This window comes from Musca domestica, unplaced genomic scaffold, assembly GCF_030504385.1.
Source record: "Musca domestica strain aabys unplaced genomic scaffold, Musca_domestica.polishedcontigs.V.1.1 18, whole genome shotgun sequence".
Taxonomy (NCBI): Eukaryota; Metazoa; Arthropoda; class Insecta; order Diptera; family Muscidae; genus Musca; species Musca domestica.
In genome coordinates this window covers 5,058,970-5,077,553 of record NW_026712238.1, presented here as the reverse complement: position 1 = coordinate 5,077,553, position 18,584 = coordinate 5,058,970, and the positions used below count along the sequence as shown (strand labels likewise).

General features: G+C 38.1%; 1 protein-coding gene across 4 annotated transcripts in view; it reads right to left on the bottom strand.

Annotated features, from left to right (window-relative positions):
* The window catches only part of LOC101890871 (mucin-2), a 54,763-nt gene that overhangs the window by 1,573 nt on the left and 34,606 nt on the right, over nt 1-18,584 (bottom strand). For all 4 annotated transcript variants that reach the window (XM_011291887.3, XM_005177813.4, XM_005177814.4 and 1 more), the window contains exon 2: nt 2,721-4,031. In XM_011291887.3, the coding sequence (XP_011290189.1) occupies nt 2,721-3,776 (1,056 nt within the window). In that variant the 5' untranslated portion in view covers nt 3,777-4,031. The remainder of the gene's footprint in view (nt 1-2,720; nt 4,032-18,584) is intronic.

The window sequence follows — 18,584 nt, the reverse complement described above, 5'->3', positions numbered from 1 at the left end:
TTAAGTTCTACGAAGAACCTAAAACTAATCTGATTATGCGAAAAAAATTTTAAAATTGCAACAGTTAAATGATCTTTATCCAGTAAGAAAAGAAAAAAGATTGGCGAGGTCGACTTTATTATACCCTATATATCACGAGTAAATACTTCAATGTTAACTTCCATTCCCCAATTGAAGCGGGTACGTCTGTAAAGATATGAGCTTTAGCATAGACCCACAAAAATAGTATAAAGGTGTTGATTAGCACGATTTAGGTCTCCAATTGACCGGTCATGAACGTTCACCAACGAGAACTGTGTGCTAAGTGTCACCTTCTTGTTGAAACCACATGTAAGTCAAGCTCTTACATTTTGGGTTAAAAAAAATTGGATATCATTTCATGGTAGCCCTCACCAATCTCATGTAAAACTATGATCCGCAACACCTTTAAAGGAGCGAAGGCAATGATACCACCAACCTATAAATCGCATAAAACAGTGATTTTTTCCTGGATGTATTGGTAGTTTTTGGAACGCTTCTGGCAGATCTTCACTCCAAAATCTACAATTCTTCTTATTTACGTACCAATTGAGCTAGAAATGATCTTCGTCGCTGAACACAAGAACTGCGCTCTGTTATGAAAGCAGAACCTGGCAAAATCTATTCTATTTTGAAAACAAATTTGGGAGATGTATCTAAACTCCATCGATTACAACCAAATTCAAAAGGGATTTTCATTGGGCCAATGAGCTGCGCAATGATCGACTTAATTGGACAATAAATTTGCCTACAAAACTATACATGCATAAATCGATACTTGGGTCTATGCGGTGTAGTATCATGACGCAAGTGGACCATTTTCAGGAGGAGACTAAAGGTTCTTCCTGTACAGGACAACACAATCACATCACTTAGTTATAGGATCTGTTTGGGTTTAACCATGGTGGTCATACAAAGCAAGAAGAGAGTATCTGATTTCGCCAAAAACTTTGCAAATCCTATGTGTTACGTCCTATAAGTGCTACGTCAGGTGCGAAAAAGAACAATACCCTCGACTTTTTCTAGTAACTCCCACACAAAGGGTTTAAATTTTGAGTAATCACAAAATGTGAAAGAAGAGTTCGATAGTTTTCACATTTCGCATTTTCCAATATTTAGACTACTCTCTCTCAGGTCACAATTTTGGATACCTATAACTCTCATAAAATGGAAATAAGCATTCGATTTTTTCCAACATGGCATATCCCAAAAAAACACAAGATCTTGTGTGAAGATGGGATAGATTAGACCTCTACTTCCCCCCAAAAGGTCAAAATTTTGACTAATCATAAATCTTGTAAAATGTGAAAGAGGAGTTCAATTGTCTCACATTCCAATCCCGAGATAGACCCATAGTTACTTTTAATGATCTTCATAGAATCACTTTCTGAGTCGATTTTTGCACGTCAGTCCGTCCGTCCGTCTGTCCAAAATGCAGGTCGCATTTATTATCCGATTGAGATGAAATTTTCCAAACAATATTTGTTTAGCCCAAGGACGAATCCTATTAAAATTTGTGATAATCGGATCAGATTTATATATAGCTTCAATATATCTTCAACTAATTTCGAGTTAATTGTGCACCAAATGACCTGTATTTTGGTACATCCCACCGGATTTAGTCTAGAAGCAAGTACACCAAATCAAATTTGAGAAAATCGGTTCAGATATAGCTGTAGCTCCCATCTATATGTTCCATCCGATTTGGTTTTTAAGTCCCTCACATTCGTAATACGCATTCGACAACAATGATATTTGGTACCAGATATTTTATAGCGCTCGGAAATGCCTCTGATAAATTTTATCAAGATCTGTTCAGATTTGGATATAGCTCACATATATATCTTCAACCGATTTCAGGTTAATTGTGCACCAAATGTCCTGCCTTTGGTACATCCGAACGAATTCAGTCTAGAAGCAAGTACATCAAATTTGGAGAAAATCGGTTCAGTTATAGCTATAGCTCCTATATACAATTCATCTTATTTATATATTTTTATATTTTTATACCCTGGTGGACTTTGACATTCCGTTTGTAACTCCTCGAAATATTCATAATAGACCCTACAAAGTATATATATTCGGATCAGCGTAAAATTCTAAGATCCAGCGATGTCCGCCTGTCTGTCTGTCTGTTGTAATCACGCTATCTTTCATTCGAAGTGGTAGAGGGTATTAAAAGTTCGGACCGGGCGATCTTAGCTGTTTTTTTTACTTTTTATAATATAATCCCTCTATAAGTAAACTATAGCAAACTATAACAGCTCCAAAGCCAAATGTTGATAGATGGTATGATCTACTTCAAAAAAATTCTTTTGTTACGGAAGCTGTACTTTATATGCATAGTGGTGTTGGAAATCATATAGTCGGGCCCGCCCGACTTTTGAGTATTCCTTACTGGTTTTCTAAATCACATAAGAGAATTTTACTCCAGACTTTGACACATGTCCGGTATAACTCCCGATTTATTTTGTTAAAGTTCTTTGCCGAAGTAGATAAAATTAAAAATTTCCTCTTGCTTCTTTGTCATTTAATATGCCCTCTGTTTTAGCTAATGCCACCTTTAATTGTATCCCATTCCTTTTCGCATTCTAAACAATCTCCAACATGTCCATATAAGTATTTCTTTCAAACTTCAAATTTAATTTAAACAAAAAACCAAACGTAATATTAATTCAATACGAACAAAAATCTTAACTCACCTGCGATCGACCACCATCGAGATCGTTTAACGATATCTGATTATAAATTGTACCGTCTGGCATTTTACGACTAAGCTGATGATGCGGATCCACTGGACTATTGTTGTTGATCGATGATGATGGATTCTTGTTCGGCGGTGTGGGTGTTTTATTCAAATTTTGATATTCAATCGGTTTTGGCGGCAATTCCGGAGCCACATTGGCAGTTGGTGTACGAAACAGTGCACTATTTTCGGGTATATTCTGGTATTTGGGTTGGGGCTTTTGCTGTACCACTACCGGTTGTGTGGCCGCTGACGACGATAGTAGATTTTGTCTCTGAGATTCGTGCGGATCAACAAATGGCTGATGCTGTGGCCCATAACCGTTGATGCCAAAAAATTTCGACTTGGCTTCGTTGAGTGCAGCTTTCACTGCAGCAATACTGTGAATTGTTTCGTTTAGCTCGAATTGCGAATGTTGACTAAGCGGCCGTTCATTGAGTCGGCTGGCATTGATTGTTGAATTATTTGCTGTTGTCGCCTCGGCTAGAGCGGCAATGGGCGGTGCAAGGAGTTGTGCTGGTGCTGGCGATGATGACGTTGTTGTTGCTGTCGCAGCAGCAGCTGATGGTGATAATGACGTTGTGAATGTATTTCCTATACTGGCTTCTGATGCTGCTAGAGAAGGCGCATATTGAGGTGGTGGTGATGCAGTGGTAGTTGTTATTATGGCTGGTTTGGTTATTGACGGTGTATTGGCCATTTTATATGGGGTAGAGTATAGAGCGGTCATTGCATTGGGTGGCATTTCATTCAAGTTCCGATTTCGACCATTCAGCAGAGGGGTACCATTCGTGTTATTGTTGTCGTTAAACTTAAACGTTATATCGGTAAAGGGTGACGAATGTGCTGCTCCATTTGTTTTCGACGTCGACGTTGACGTTGACGACGGCGACATCGTCACCGGTTCGTTTAGTTTGGTTTTAGGTGTGCTCGTCGTATTAACATTATTGGTCATATTCAGATTGTCATACATGCTGATCGGTCTGTCATCGTATGCTGTTGTTGGATCCATTATTTAATTTTGTGGATTTCGCTTTTTTGGGGTAGTTGTAATTAACCGAATAAAAAGGGGGACTATATTTTGTTTGGAATGCTGTATGTCGTTACAATTTGAGAGCAAAAACAAAACAAAAACTCAATTTCAATTTAGAATTATGTGTGCTTTCGTGTGTGTCTGTCGGTCTGTCGTCGCAATGTTCCCAATTGTTGCCCACTTTAATGGAATTATTTGGCGGTTATGTGATTCATTATTACAAGGTTTATTCATCTGTAAAGAAATTAAAAATAAACAGTAGAGTATTTATTATGTTAGCTATATATCATAGTTTGTTTGTTTGTGGTTTGCCTTTTTCAAAATTGGCGATTAAGGCTAAATGTTTATTGAATTAAATAAATAAATGTATATTGGGGTGTAATGCATTTTTTTAAAGAAAAGTGTTGAAAAACTATGTTAAACTGTCTATGTGAGTTGAGGTTACGATCCTTCTCCTGAATGTTTATTGAATGTAATGTATTGGTGAGAAAAGTATTAAAGATCTAGCTATATACCACTTGTATTACTATCATCAATGATTTTTCAAATATCATCAGAGTCCATAATCGTGCATTAATTTTTTTGGAGACCCGCAGTTTGAACTGTCCAGGATTTTTTTAATATTTTTTAAGGCCTTCAGAGTCCATTTACACGGATTTTGCATCATTTTTTAATATTATAATATTTTTCCCCAAAGACCCTCAGAGTCTATAAACGTGGATTTATTAAACATTTTTTCCAGAGACCCCAAGGGTCCACATAAGATTTTAAAATTTTATACCAATGACCCTCAGAGTCTATAAAGGTGGATTTTTAAACATGTTTCCCAAGGCCCTAAAGGTCCATAAAAGATTTGAATTTATTTTTCCCGAAGACCCCTAGAGTCAGTAAACGCGAACTGTTGTAACATTTTTGACAAAGACCCTGAGTCAATAAACGTGGATTTTTTAAACAGTTTGATCTTTGATTCCATAAATCTGGTATTTTTAATTTTTCCTTAAGAGTCGATAAACGTGGATTGTGTTAACATTATTTTCTAAGACCCTCAGAGTCTATAAAGGTAATTTTTTAAACATTTTTTCAAAGGCCCTAAGAGTTGTTAAAGATTATTTTTTTAATTTTTTAAAGACCCTCGGAGTCTATAAACGTGATTTTTTTAAATTTTCCAAAGATCCTAAGAGTTCATAAACGTGGATTTTTTAAACATTTTCCAAAGACCCTAAGAGCTCATAAAAATGGATTTTTTAAACATGTTCCAAAGACTCTAATAGTCTATAATCGTGGATGTTTTTAAAACATTTTCCAAAAACCCTAAGAGTTCATAAACGTGGATTTTTTAAACATTTTTTAAAGACCCTCAGGGTCAATAAACCTGGATTGTTTTAACGATTTCCAAAGGTCCTAAGAGTCCATAAATGTGAATTTTTTTAAACATTTTCCAAAGACTGGATTGTTTTAACAATTTCCAAAGGTCCTAAGAGTTCATAAATGTGGATTTTTTTGACATTTTTCAAAGACCATAAGAATTTATAAACGTGGATGTTTTCAAAACATTTTCCAAAAACCGTAAGAGTTCATAAACGTGGATTTTTTAAACATTTTCCAAAGATCCTAAGAGTCCATAAATGTGAATTTTTTTAAACATTTTCCAAAGACTGGATTGTTTTAACAATTTCCAAAGGTCCTAAGAGTTCATAAATGTGGATTTTTTTGACATTTTTCAAAGACCATAAGAACGTGGATGTTTTCAAAACATTTTCCAAAGACCCTAAAAGTTCATAAACGTGTTTTTTTTTTTTAATTTTCCAAAGACCCTAAAAGTTCATAAACTTTCCAAAGATCCTAAGTGTCAATAAAAGTCGATTTTTTTAACTTTTTTTCCAAGGAACCTCAGAGTCAATAAACGTGGATTTTTTTAATTTTTTCCAAAGTTCCTAAGATTCAATAAAAGTCGATTTTTAATAATTTTTCCCAGGAACCTCAGAGTCAATAAACGTGGATTATTTTTTAATTTTTTTTCCAAAATTCCTAATATTCAATAATAGTCGATTTTTAAACATTTTTTCCAAGCAACCTCAGAGGCAATAAGAGTCGATTTTTAAACAATTTTTCCAAGGAACCTCAGAGTCAATAAACGTGGATTTTTTTAAATTTTTTTTCCAAAGTCCATAAAAAACAAAAAATCCTTAAAAATGTTTTCCAAAGACCCTCAGAGACAGTAAACGTAAACGGTTATTTAAATATATTTTGACTTGCGTTATGATTATTCAAAATGTTATTCCTCGATAGGAGAGATTTCGAAGGAGTTGACCAATATTTCCCATTTCGTATCTGAAATAAATCTGAAATGTATCTGAAATAAAATATAAAAAAGTATCAGATTTGGATTTTATATCGACTACTTCCTTCACTTTATTTGATTTGATCATTTTTCGAAAAGTTCGTGTTTTATGAGAGTTACAATTATTTAGAATTTTGATCCGTTCATCCAATATTGTCCATCTTCACAACAGATCTTGTGTTTATAAAAGTATTGGAATGCGTCGAGTTTGAAAGAAATGGGATACTCATTTCGCTTATATACGCTTGATGTTTATTCCAAATTTTGACCCGTTGTGGTGGAGGTACTAGAAAAAGTGGTTCGTTCTTCATCCCAAACCTTGTATTGGTGGAAATATTCAAGTATGCGAAATTGAAAGATAATCGGACTTATAGTTCAAATTTTATAAAAGTTATAATTATTCAATATTTGGCCAATTGTGGGGAGGTACCAGAAGGAGTAGTCCGATATACCCCATTTTCACATCAGATCTTTTGTTAACAAAAATATTGGAATTTGTGGAATTTGAAGATGATCGGTCTCTTATTTTGCATTTTATAAGAGTTATAATTATTCCTTTTTTTAACCCTTTGTGGGGGAGGTGCTTGACAGAGTGGGCCGATATTGTCCATTTTCGCACATGACCTAGCACTGACGCAAATATTATGATTTGCAAAGTTGGAGCAAAATCGGATTATCCTTTCTCTTTCTATGCAGAAAATATATATTTTTGAAAATTTCGACCTTTTGTGGGGGAGGTACCAGAAGGAGTTGACCGATATTGTCGAACTCGATCTATGTTTGACAAAAATATTACGACGTACCAAGTGTGGACCTAATCGGATATTCTCTTCGAGAGAGCCATGGCTGAGAGTTTAAAAATCAGCTAAGTTCGACCGGGTCGAACATTTATTCATATGGCTGAGAGTATAAAAATCAGCTAAGTTCGGCCGGATCGAACATTAAAAATGAAGAATAGGTATATAGAGGCTATACGAAACGTAGACCTATAAAGCCAAATATCTGCAGAGAAATCGATGACTAAAATCAATTCGATGTAGCTAAAATCGGGTAATACCAGGAAATACCATTATATGGGAAATTTATATGAGTTTGAAATTTTCTGTGAAAGGAAATTGTACCCATTACGAACTTCAAATAACAAATTTAAAACAATTTCTTTGAAAAAAGTAGCATAAATCATCAAAATACTCCTTAAAAGTGCAAATTTTCGTAACAAGTTCTATGACGACATCGAGTTCATATTAATATTTTATAATTTAATATGGGGAAATAAATATTAATGCAAATAAAGTGCGAATTTGAAAAAAATTATAATTTTTTAATAAAACCGCAGATTTCGCTTTGTTTTGTGTAATAAATTGAAAATTGTTATTTCCTTAATTGTTTATTTAAATTGTACGATCTGTTTATGAACACAATAAATTTGAAAGTCGTTTTTACAGAAGTTAGTTGTATTAACGGAAGAAATATATAAAAGTATTACAACCTGAATTCTTTAACTGAAACTGAGTCTTGGAGAAATTATTTCCGGCGTAATTTTGCCACTGTAAAGGATAAAAAATGGATTATGAATTAATTTTGAATTCAGTGAGGTAATTTTCGTATTTTTTTCGAAAACCACCTATGAATATATATTTTTGTTTTATTAAAAAAATAATAAATATTTTTTAAACTGCAAAGTAAATTTCAGAGAAAAAGTGTAGGAGTCATTCCTGCTGTACAAAAAAAAATATTTTTTCTCCACATTGACCAAGCAATAAAGTATAGAAAAACATACCAGTACGACAGCCACATTTCTCCGAATCAGTTATACATAAAAACGTGATTTTATCGATTGGCGTTTTTTCCCGTATCCAAAGGCAAATTAGTATGCAAAATAACAATGAGCGGTTCTAGAAAATCTGTTGTTACTTTTATTATTTCAGTTCATTAACCACAAAACATAACAAATCCAAAGACATAAAACATTGGCATTCAAAAAAAAAAAAAAAAAAAAAAAAAAAAAAAAAAATAGCAAAAATACAAACAAATCAACAAACAGAGAAATTGACATGAAAACGCTTTGAAAATATTGGAACAAAAACAACAGCTAAACGAAAATGTGCGTAACATTATTGGCCATTAGTTCGCCAACAAAAATTGGCTAAAATAGATCTGTAGACATTCCAAATAAAAATAAAACATTTCAAATGACGTATGTCCAGTGAAGCTATTTTTAAAATAAACATTTTTACGAGAATAGTCAGCGCCTAATGTGACATGGTAATAAATTTGTTAGACTTGACATGAGAAATCTGAAATAAATAATGTCAACTATGTGTTTGTGTTTTAAAATTAAAGTGAACAATAGATGGAGAACAGTCAGGCAAGATGTTTGAAATGCTGAAAATATTAAACAAGGGGACTTGGTCCACCAGAAGAGAAGAAAAACTCCGTAAGGAAAGGTCAAAAGTCGGGCGGGCCGACTTTATAATACCCTACACCGCTATGCACATTTAGTAGAGCTCCCGTTACAAAAGAATTTGTTTGAAGTAGGTCATACCACCTATCAACATTTGGCTTTAGAGCATTTGTTGTCGAATGCATATTGAGAATGTGAAGGACTTAAAAACCAAATTGGATGAAATATATATATGGGAGGTATAGCTATATCTGAGCTATATCCAAATCTGAACCAATCTTAAAACAATTTTAGCCACTTATTTCTGAGCTGTATCTGATGACCGGTATCAAATATCATTGTTGTGGAGTGCATATTACGCATGTAAGGAACTTTAACACCAAATCGGATGAAACATATATATGGGAGGTATAGCTATATCTCAACCGATTTTAACCAAATTTGATGTAGTTGCTTCTAGACTGAATTCGGTAGGATATACCAAAATTCAGAACATTTGGACTGATATATTTGCTGTTTGGTGCACAACTAACCCGAAATCGGCTGAGGATATATATGGGAGCTATATCCAAATCTGAACAGATCTTGACAAAATTTTAGGCACTTATTTCTGAACTGTATCTGATGCCCGGTATCAAATATCATTTTTGTGGAGTGCATAATACGCATATAAGGGACTTTAACACCAAATCGGATGAAATATATATATGGAAGCTATAGCTATATCTGAACCGATTTTAACCTAATTTGATGTACTTGCTTCTACACTGAATTCGGTCGGATGTTCCAAAATGCAGGACATTTGGACTGATATTGGCCATTTGGTGCACAATTAACTCGAAATCGGTTGGAGATATATATGGGAGCTATATCCAATTCTGAACCGATCTGAATTCCGTTCGATGTGCCAAAATTCAGAGCATTTGGACTGATATTGGCTGTTTGGTGCACAATTAACTCGAAATCGGTTGGAGATATATATGGGAGCTTAACAGATCTTGACAAAATTTTAGGCACATATTTCTGAGCTGTATCTGATGCCCGGTATCAAATATCATTGTTGTGGAGTGCATATTAAGCACATGAGGAACTTTAACACCGCTTTAACTGACATTTATAAATCGACCGCGAATGTGATTCTATGAAAATCCTCAAAATTAACTATGGGCCTATATCGCTTCCTTCTCCATGTATCACACAAATGCAGAAAGACATAATACCCTTACCACTATGTGGTGTAGGGTATACAAATAGATTGAGAACAGTGAGTCAAGATGTTTGAAATAATGAAAACCTCAAATGCAACTTATTGAAGTTACCTGTTAGATGTGTTCTTTATAAACCCTGTTTGGGGTCTTCTAAACATGGTGGACCTGCTTAATTTTTCCAAAATTTTGAAGACTTGCTGTAGATCTTCCTAGTGTAGAATATATTGCATGTTGAGTGTCAAATCTCTAAGGCTTCCTTTAAAGGTTTTTTTTTCAAACATAGAAGATCTACTAAAAAATGGGTGAAAAGTTCTGTTGAATAGCTTCTTAGATTAGAATGAACATAAAAGAAATGTAGACGGTTTTCAAAACATTGAAAACCTAACGAAGGACTTCTAAACCATTAAAGATCTGAATGTCTTCTGAGGAAACGACTTGAGAATATAGAAGGCCTTATATGAGTCCTGAAATATAAAAGACTTCCTGGCGGTCTTTTAATCTATTAAAATGAGTTCTAAACATATAAGACTTTTTGATGGAGACTGAAGATGTTCAAATAGATGACCTCCGGAAGGTGTTCAAAACGTAGATGACCTATTAAAGGTCTTCAACCTCTCTTCAAATCTGTGGAAAGTCTGCTGAACATAGAAGCATCGATGAAGGCCTTAAAAATATAGAAAATCTATTGAAGGCCTTTTGAACATAGAGGACACATTGAAGATCTTCTAAACCTACAAGTCACGTTGGAAATAATCGAACGATGAAAGAACAGCTGAAGTTATTCCCAAAAATATATACATTTTAAATATAGAAGATTACTTGAAGATCTTCTAAACATAGAAGGCCACCGAGATTCAAAAAATACCTCTTAAAGATCTTCAAAACATAGAACACCTGTTAAAGTTTTCCAAAAGATATAAGAACTGCTTGAGGTCTTGAAAACATAGAAAATATGCTAATGGTCTTCCATCCACAGAAGACCTGCCTAAGGTGTTCTAGACGTACAAGTCTTGCCTAAGATCATCGAAGCTTATAGGAATAGTTGAAGTTCTTGCCGAACTTTGAATATCCTCTAACATTTGGAACAAATGTATAAATATTCAAAAAACAAAAATAAATAAATAAATGAAATACGTTAAAAATTCCGTTAAAATCTTAAAGGTACCGAATATAGGGAGTTGTCGTTATATTAGGAGGAGACGTGGATTGGCATAGGCAATTTTTGTCATATGCCATTACAATATTCAAATAAGAATCTTGAAAAAATCCCGGTGAATGATATAGCCAGGATTATCAAAATACCCAATATAAGGAGTTACCGATATATGAGGTGTATACGAAGATCGGGGCCTACATAGATTATTTTCTGTCATAGGCTGTAATACCCATTAGAAACTTCAAATGCGAGGGAGGTATTGTTATATGGGGGCTATATCTTAACGTGGACCTATATAGACCAATACCAAAAGAGCTGCAGAACAAATACACATCTGAGTAAAATTTTATCAACCTACTTCAATTCGTTCGGAAGCTAGAGTGATTTCCACAGACGATCGATCAAGAATATATGTACTTTGTGGGGTCTAAAATGTATATTTCGAGGTATTACAAACGGAATGACAAACTTAATACACTTTCCATACTATGGAACACGAAATGTGCATGTTTAAACCAGTGTTGGCAAAAAGAAAATAGAAAAAAATCACAATTTTTAAGGAGGACCTGCTTAAAGTCTTTTTAATATGGAAATCTTGTGAGGCCATCTATAGAAAGCATCTTCTGATCATAGAATATCCTCTGGAGGTCATCTACCAACAGAAGACCTGTTAAAGGTTTTCTATCCATAGATGACCTGTTAGAGGTGTCTTCTATCCAAAGAAGTTCCGCTAGAAGTTAGACGTGAACTTGTAGGAAGCCTTAGTCTGCCTTCTGTTTTCCATCAAAAATGAAGCTAATGCCCTCATTGTGCCTGTAGTCTAAATTTTTTCCAGTCACTAACCATCATATTTCTGTGTTCCGCTTTTAAACATAAACATTAAGTTCCTTGTAGTGGTGTTTATCATTTTTTTTCAATTCATTCATATAAACCTAAACAAGAAACTCGTATAGTACAACCAAACATCTTATCGTACAAATATATATAAATATGTACGCAAACGGCACTCACGATATGCGTAGACTTTATCTGTCAACACTGCAGAACAATTCCAGCCTACATTTCATTTTTTATTGCCAAGTAGTGATAATGATGTTCGTGCATTTATTTATCAAGTGGTGGTTGGTTCTAGGCGAATGTATCTCTTATTTTAGATTGTGGCTTATCGTGCATTCATCGTTGTCGGTAATTTAATTATTTATGTAAAGCGTGTGTTGTTTGTTTATTCATAGGTGGGTGATGGATAGGTGTTCCAGTTTAATATTAAACATGTAAAAACATATATGTATATACTTTGATCTCTAATTTCTGTTGTAAAAAATAATCTTGTAGAGAAATTTGGTTTAAAATTTAAAAATATAAAATCTCTCTCATTTCTTATAAAATTGTAGCTATTTTTATAAATTAAATTTTTATTCAAAATATAATATTATTTTTATTCTAACTTTGCATCCTTAAGCATTTCAAGTAATTCATGATACCGAAATGTAAATGTTATTTTTTGTTTTCATTACAACAACAGAAAACACCAATAACCTAATTGCAGAACTATATTAAGAACTATTCGATTGATCATTTAATGATACATCGTACAATGAGCGTGTTTTTTTTTCTTCTTAGTAAACACAATAGTAAGACAAGATATTCTCATCGGCCGACCTACTTCACCTGATTACTGTGCGTGTGCCAATGAATGTAGCCTACATTCCAATACAAATATTTATCGATTGGCTCTAAATCATACCCATCGAAATGCGCAATTTGTTGCATTTTCTGAAGGTCGTACGAATTTAGCTATATTATCGGTCGGTAGGCAATGAAACAAAAGAAAAATGCGTAAAAAAAAATAAATTTCTTTATGGCTGATTCATTCGGGGAGTTTAAAATACATCGATGTGTGTTTAGATTTGTTCCAAATCAGTGATTAATTTTATACCCTCTACCATGCGAAGAAATTAATTGGGGGGAGAGGGAAGGAGAGCGATAACGAGGAAGATGGAGTGAGAAAAAAAAAGTTAAAGACCCCTTGACATTGGATCAATGCCCCAATGACATAGGGTCAATAATCCCAGGGAGAGGGAAAAAGGGAGAGAAAGAAAAGGAGGGAGATATAGAGAGATGGAGGGAGATAGAGAGAGAGAAGGAGGGGGAGAAGGTAAATGGTCAACTTAGATGGTTAGCATGTTATGTCCGAAATTGTCAAACCTTGGTATCTGATAGAAATTTCTGAATGTTTGTGTATAGAAAGGGCCAATGGCCTCTTGACATGAGGTCAATCACCTATTGACCAGGAGTCAATAACCTCTTGATATGGGGTTAAAGACCTATTGACATGGGGCCAATGACCTATTGACAAGTGGTCAATGACTTCTTGCCATGAGGTCACCTGGGGAGAGATGTTGAGAGAGAGGAAATGGAAGAGAAGGAAGGAGGAACAGAGAAAGATTGAGAGTGAGGAAGAGAAGAAGAGAGCGGAAGATGGAGGGAGAGAAGAAGAGGAAGAGAGAGATATGAAGAAGAAGGGAGAGAAGAAGAGGAAGAGAGAGAGGAAGAGGGAGAGAGGAAGTGGGAGAAATAGAGGAAGAGGGAGAGAGAGAGGAATAGGGAGAGAGACAGAGGAAGAGGGAGAGAGACAGAGGAAGAGGAAGAGGGAGAGGGAGAGAGGAAGAGGGAGAGAGAGAGAGAGGGAGAGAGAAAGAGGGAGAGAGAGAGAGAGAGAGGGAGAGAGAGGAAGAGGGAGAGAGAGGAAGAGGGAGAGAGAGGAAGAGGGAAAGAGGAAAGGTCAAGAGGTCATTGACCCCAGGTCAAGGGGTCATTGATCCCAGGTCAAGGGGTCATTGACCCCAGGTCAAGGGGTCATTGACCCCAGGTCAAGGGGTCATTGACCCCAGGTCACGAGGTCATTGACCCCAGGTCACGAGGTCATTGACCCCAGGTCACGAGGTCATTGACCCCAGGTCAAGGGGTCATTGACCCCAGGTCACGAGGTCATTGACCCCAGGTCAAGGGGTCATTGACCCCAGGTCACGAGGTCATTGACCCCAGGTCACGTGGTCGTTGACCCCAGGTCACGTGGTCGTTGACCCCAGGTCACGTGGTCGTTGACCCCAGGTCACGTGGTCGTTGACCCCAGGTCACGTGGTCGTTGACCCCAGGTCACGTGGTCGTTGACCCCAGGTCACGTGGTCGTTGACCCCAGGTCACGTGGTCATTGACCCCTGGTCACGTGGTCATTGACCCCAGGTCACGTGGTCATTGACCCCTGGTCACGTGGTCATTGACCCCTGGTCACGTGGTCATTGACCCCAGGTCTCTCTCCCTCTCACCCTTCTCTCACCCTCTTCCTCTCTCTATCTCCCTCTCCCTCTTTTCTTTCCCTCTTCCTCTCTCTCTCTCTCTCTATCTCCCTCTCTCTCTTCCTCTCTCTCTCCCTCTCTCTCTCTCCCTCTTCCTCTCTCTCCCTCTTCCTCTCTCTCTGTCCTTCTTCCTCTCTCCCTCTTCCTCTCTCTCTGTCCTTCTTCCTCTCTCCCTCTTCCTCTCTCTCTGTCCTTCTTCCTCTCTCTCTCTCCTTCTTCCTCTCTCCCTCTTCCTCTCTCTATCTTCCTCTCTCTCTCTCCCTCTTCCTCTCTCTCCCTCTTCCACTTGACCTAGGGTCATTGACCTCTTGACCTTCTTCCTCTCTCTCTCCCTCTTCCTCTCTCTCTTTCTTAGGGAGAGGGAGAGAAACCCTCTCTCTCTCCTTCTTCCCCTCTCTTTCTCTCCCTCTCTCTTCCTCTTCCCCTTGACCAGGGGTCAATGACCTCGTGGTCTGGGGTCAATGACCTCGTGGCCTGGGGTCAATGACCTCTTGACCTGGGGTCAATGACCTCGTGACCTGGGGTCAATGACCTTTTGATCTGGGGTCATTGACCTCTTGACCTTTCATCTCTCTCTTCTTCCTCTCTCTCCTTATTCCTCGTTCCCTCTTCCTTTCTCTCTCTCTCTCTCTCCCCTGCTTCCCCTCTCTCTCTCTTCCTCTCTCCCTTCATCTTCCTCTCTCTTTCTTTCTCCCTCTGCCTCTCTCTTTATTTCTCCCTCTTCCTTGCTATCTTCCTTCCTTTCTCCTTCTTCCTCTCTCTCCTTTTTTCTCTCTCCCTCTTTATCTCTTCCCTTGACCAGGGGTCAATGACCTCTTGATCTTTCTTTTCTCTCTCTACCTCTTTCTCCCTCTCCCTCTCTCAATCTTACCCTTGACCTGGGGTCAATGACCACGTGACCTGGGGTCAATGACCACGTGACCTGGGGTCAATGACCCCGTGACCTGGGGTCAATGACCTCGTGACCTGGGGTTATTGACCTCTTGACCTTTTCTCTCCCGCCTTCTTCCTCTCTCTCTTCCTTCTTCTTCCTCTCTCTCTCTTCCTTCTTCTTCCTCTCTCCCTCTCCCTTTCTCTCTCTCCTCTTCCTCTATCTCTCTCTCTCTCGCCCTCTTCCCCTGGACCAGGGGTCAATGACCTCGTGGCCTGGGGTCAGTGACTTTTGGACCTGGGGTGATCGACCTCTTGACCTTTCCTCTCTATCTCTCCTTCTTCCTCTCTCCCTCTTCCTTTCTCTCTCTTCCTATCTCCCTTCATCTTCCTCTCTCTTTCTTTCTCCCTCTTCCTTTCTTTCTTCCTCTCTCCATCTTCCTCCCTTTCTCCTTCTCCTTATCTCTTTCTCTCTCCCTCTTCCCCTTGACCAGTGGTCAATGACCTCTGGACCTTTCCTTTCTCTCTATCTACCTCTTCCTCCCTCTCCCTCTCTCTTCCTCACTCACCTTCTTTCCCTTAACCAGGGGTCAATAACCTCTTGACCTTTCCTCTCTCTCTCAACGCCTCTCTCTCATTCTTTTTTTCTCTTCCTCTTCCCTTCTATCTATTTCTCCCTCCCTCTTTCTCAAATACTGTATAATATTTTTTGAATTCAATTGTGTTCCGATTTAAACCACATATACCAGTAAGACCTTCTGAATACATGTGTTAAAAATTACAAAAAAAAAAAACATAAAGTCTTTGAGCCCTTTATATGGTCCCCATACCAACAGGGGGAACATCTATAGACAATTTTATAATTTAAGGATTGTCATCTACCAAATCTTCTTAAATAACAAATTTTAAACAGTTTCGTGGGTAAATGTGACTAGGATTATCAAAATGCCGAATATCGGTGAGTATTGTTATAAGTGCGTTATAGGGAAACGTGGAATATTATTAACAAAAATTCAATGTTTTGCCAGCGGAGCTTGAACCCATAACGAACTAGAACTACCAATTTTTAGGCAAATCCGTGAAAATGTGGTAAAAATCATCAAAACACTGAATATAGGGAGGTACCGTTTTATGGGGGCTATACCAAAACGTAGACTGGTATATCTCATTTTCAGAACCCATAATCATAGACACATTACAAATTGTTCTGCTTGATTTTGAAGCTCTACGTCAAATAATGTGGGCTGTATCGTTATTTCAACAGATAGACTGATAGCCGGACATCGTTAATCGACTTAGAATTTTATGCTGATCATGATATATACATTTTATGAGGCCTACGATGCTAATCTACGACGAATATTTACGGATATTTTAAACGGAATGACCAAGTTAATATATCCTCCTTTTCTAGATGGAGGGTATAATAAACATTGGAAATATATAGTTCATTCTGGAAATCCTATTTTATGGTATTTGAAACTTCTAAGATTTTTTCAAAGTGGAGGAGAGAAAGAGGGAGAGATGAAGAGGGAGAGGGAGAGAGGAAGAAGGAGAGAGAGAGGAAGAAGGAGAGAGAGAGGAAAGGTCAAGAGGTCATTGACCCCAGGTCAAGGGGTCATTGACCCAAGGTCAAGAGGTCATTGACCCCAGGTCAAGGGGTCATTGACCCCAGGTCACGTGGTCATTGACCCCAGGTCACGTGGTCTTTGACCCCAGGTCACGTGGTCATTGACCCCAGGTCACGTGGTCATTGACCCCAGGTCAAGGGTAAGAGGAAGAGAGAGGGAGAGAGAGGAAGAGGGTGAGAGAGGGAGAGAGAGAGAGGAAGCGGAAGAGAGAGAGAGGAACAGGGAGAGAGAGAGAAAGAGAGAGAGAAAGAGAGAGAGAAAGAGGGAGAGAGGAAAGGTCAAGAGGTCATTGACCCCAGGTCAAGGGGAAGAGGGAGAAAGAGGGAGAGAGGAAGAGGGAGAGAGGGGAATAGGGAGAGAGGGAGAGGGAGAGGGAGAGAGAGAGAAAGAGAGAGAGGAAGAGGGAGAGAGAGGAAGAGGGAGAGGGGAAGAGAGAGAGGGGAAGAAGGAGAGAGAGAGAGGAAGAGAGAGGAAGAGGGAGAGAGAGAGAGGAAGAGGGTGAGAGAGAGGAAGAGGGAGAGAGAGAGAGGAAGAGAGAGAGAGAGAGAGGAAGAGGGAGAGAGAGGAAGAAGAAAGGTCAAGAGGTCATTGACCCCATGACCAGGGGTCAATGACCTCTTGACCTGGGGTCAATGACCTCTTGACCTGGGGTCAATGACCTCTTCACCTGGGGTCATTGACCTCTTGACCTTTCCTCTCCCTCTCTCTCTTTCTCCCTCTTCCTCTCACTCTTTCTCTCTCTCTCCTTATTCCTCTCTCTCTCCCTCTTCCTTTTCTCTCTCTCCTTCTTCCTCTCTCTCCTTCTTCCTCTCTCTCCCTCTGCCCCTTGACCAGGGGTCAATGACCACGTGATCTGGGGTGAATGACCTCTTGACCTGGGGTCAATGACCTTTTGACCTAGGGTCATTGATCTCTTGACCTTCTTCCTCTCTCTCTCCCTTTCTCTCTCCTTCTTCCCCTCTCTTTCTCTCCCTCTTCCTCTCTCTTTCTCTCTCCCTCTTCCTTTCTCTCTCTCCTTCTTCCTCTCTCCCTCTCTCTCTCCCTCTTCCCCTTGACCAAGTGTCAATGACCTCGTGACCTGGGTCAATGACCTCGTGACCTGGGTCAAAGACCTCGTGACCTGGGGTCAATGACCTCTTGACCTTTCATCTCTCTCTCCTTCTTCCTCTTTCTCTCTCTGCCTCCTTCTTCCTCTCTCTCCATCCCTCTTCCTCTCTCTCCTCTTCCTTTCTCTCTCCCTTTTCCCCTTGACCAGGGGTCAATGACCTCATGACCTGGGGTCAATGACCTTTTGACCTTTCCTCTCTCTATCTCTCTCTCTCTCTCTTCCTCTTCCCTTCTATCTATTTTTCTCTCCCTCTTTCTCAAATACTGTATAATATTTTTTGAATTCAATTGTGTTCCGATTTAAACCACATATACCAGTAAGACCTTCTGAATACAGCTGTTAAAAATTACAAAAAAAACATAAAGTCTTTGAGCCCTTTATATGGTCCCCATACCAACAGGGGGAACATCTATAGACAATTTTATAATTTAAGGATTGTCATCTACCAAATCTTCTTAAATAACAAATTTTAAACAGTTTCGTGGGTAAATGTGACTAGGATTAGAATTTTATGCTGATCATGATATATACATTTTATGAGGCCTACGATGCTAATCTACGACGAATATTTACGGATATTTTAAACGGAATGACCAAGTTAATATATCCGCCTTTTCTAGATGGAGGGTATAATAAACATTGGAAATATATAGTTCATTCTGGAAATCCTATTTTATGGTATTTGAAACTTCTAAGATTTTTTCAAAGTGGAG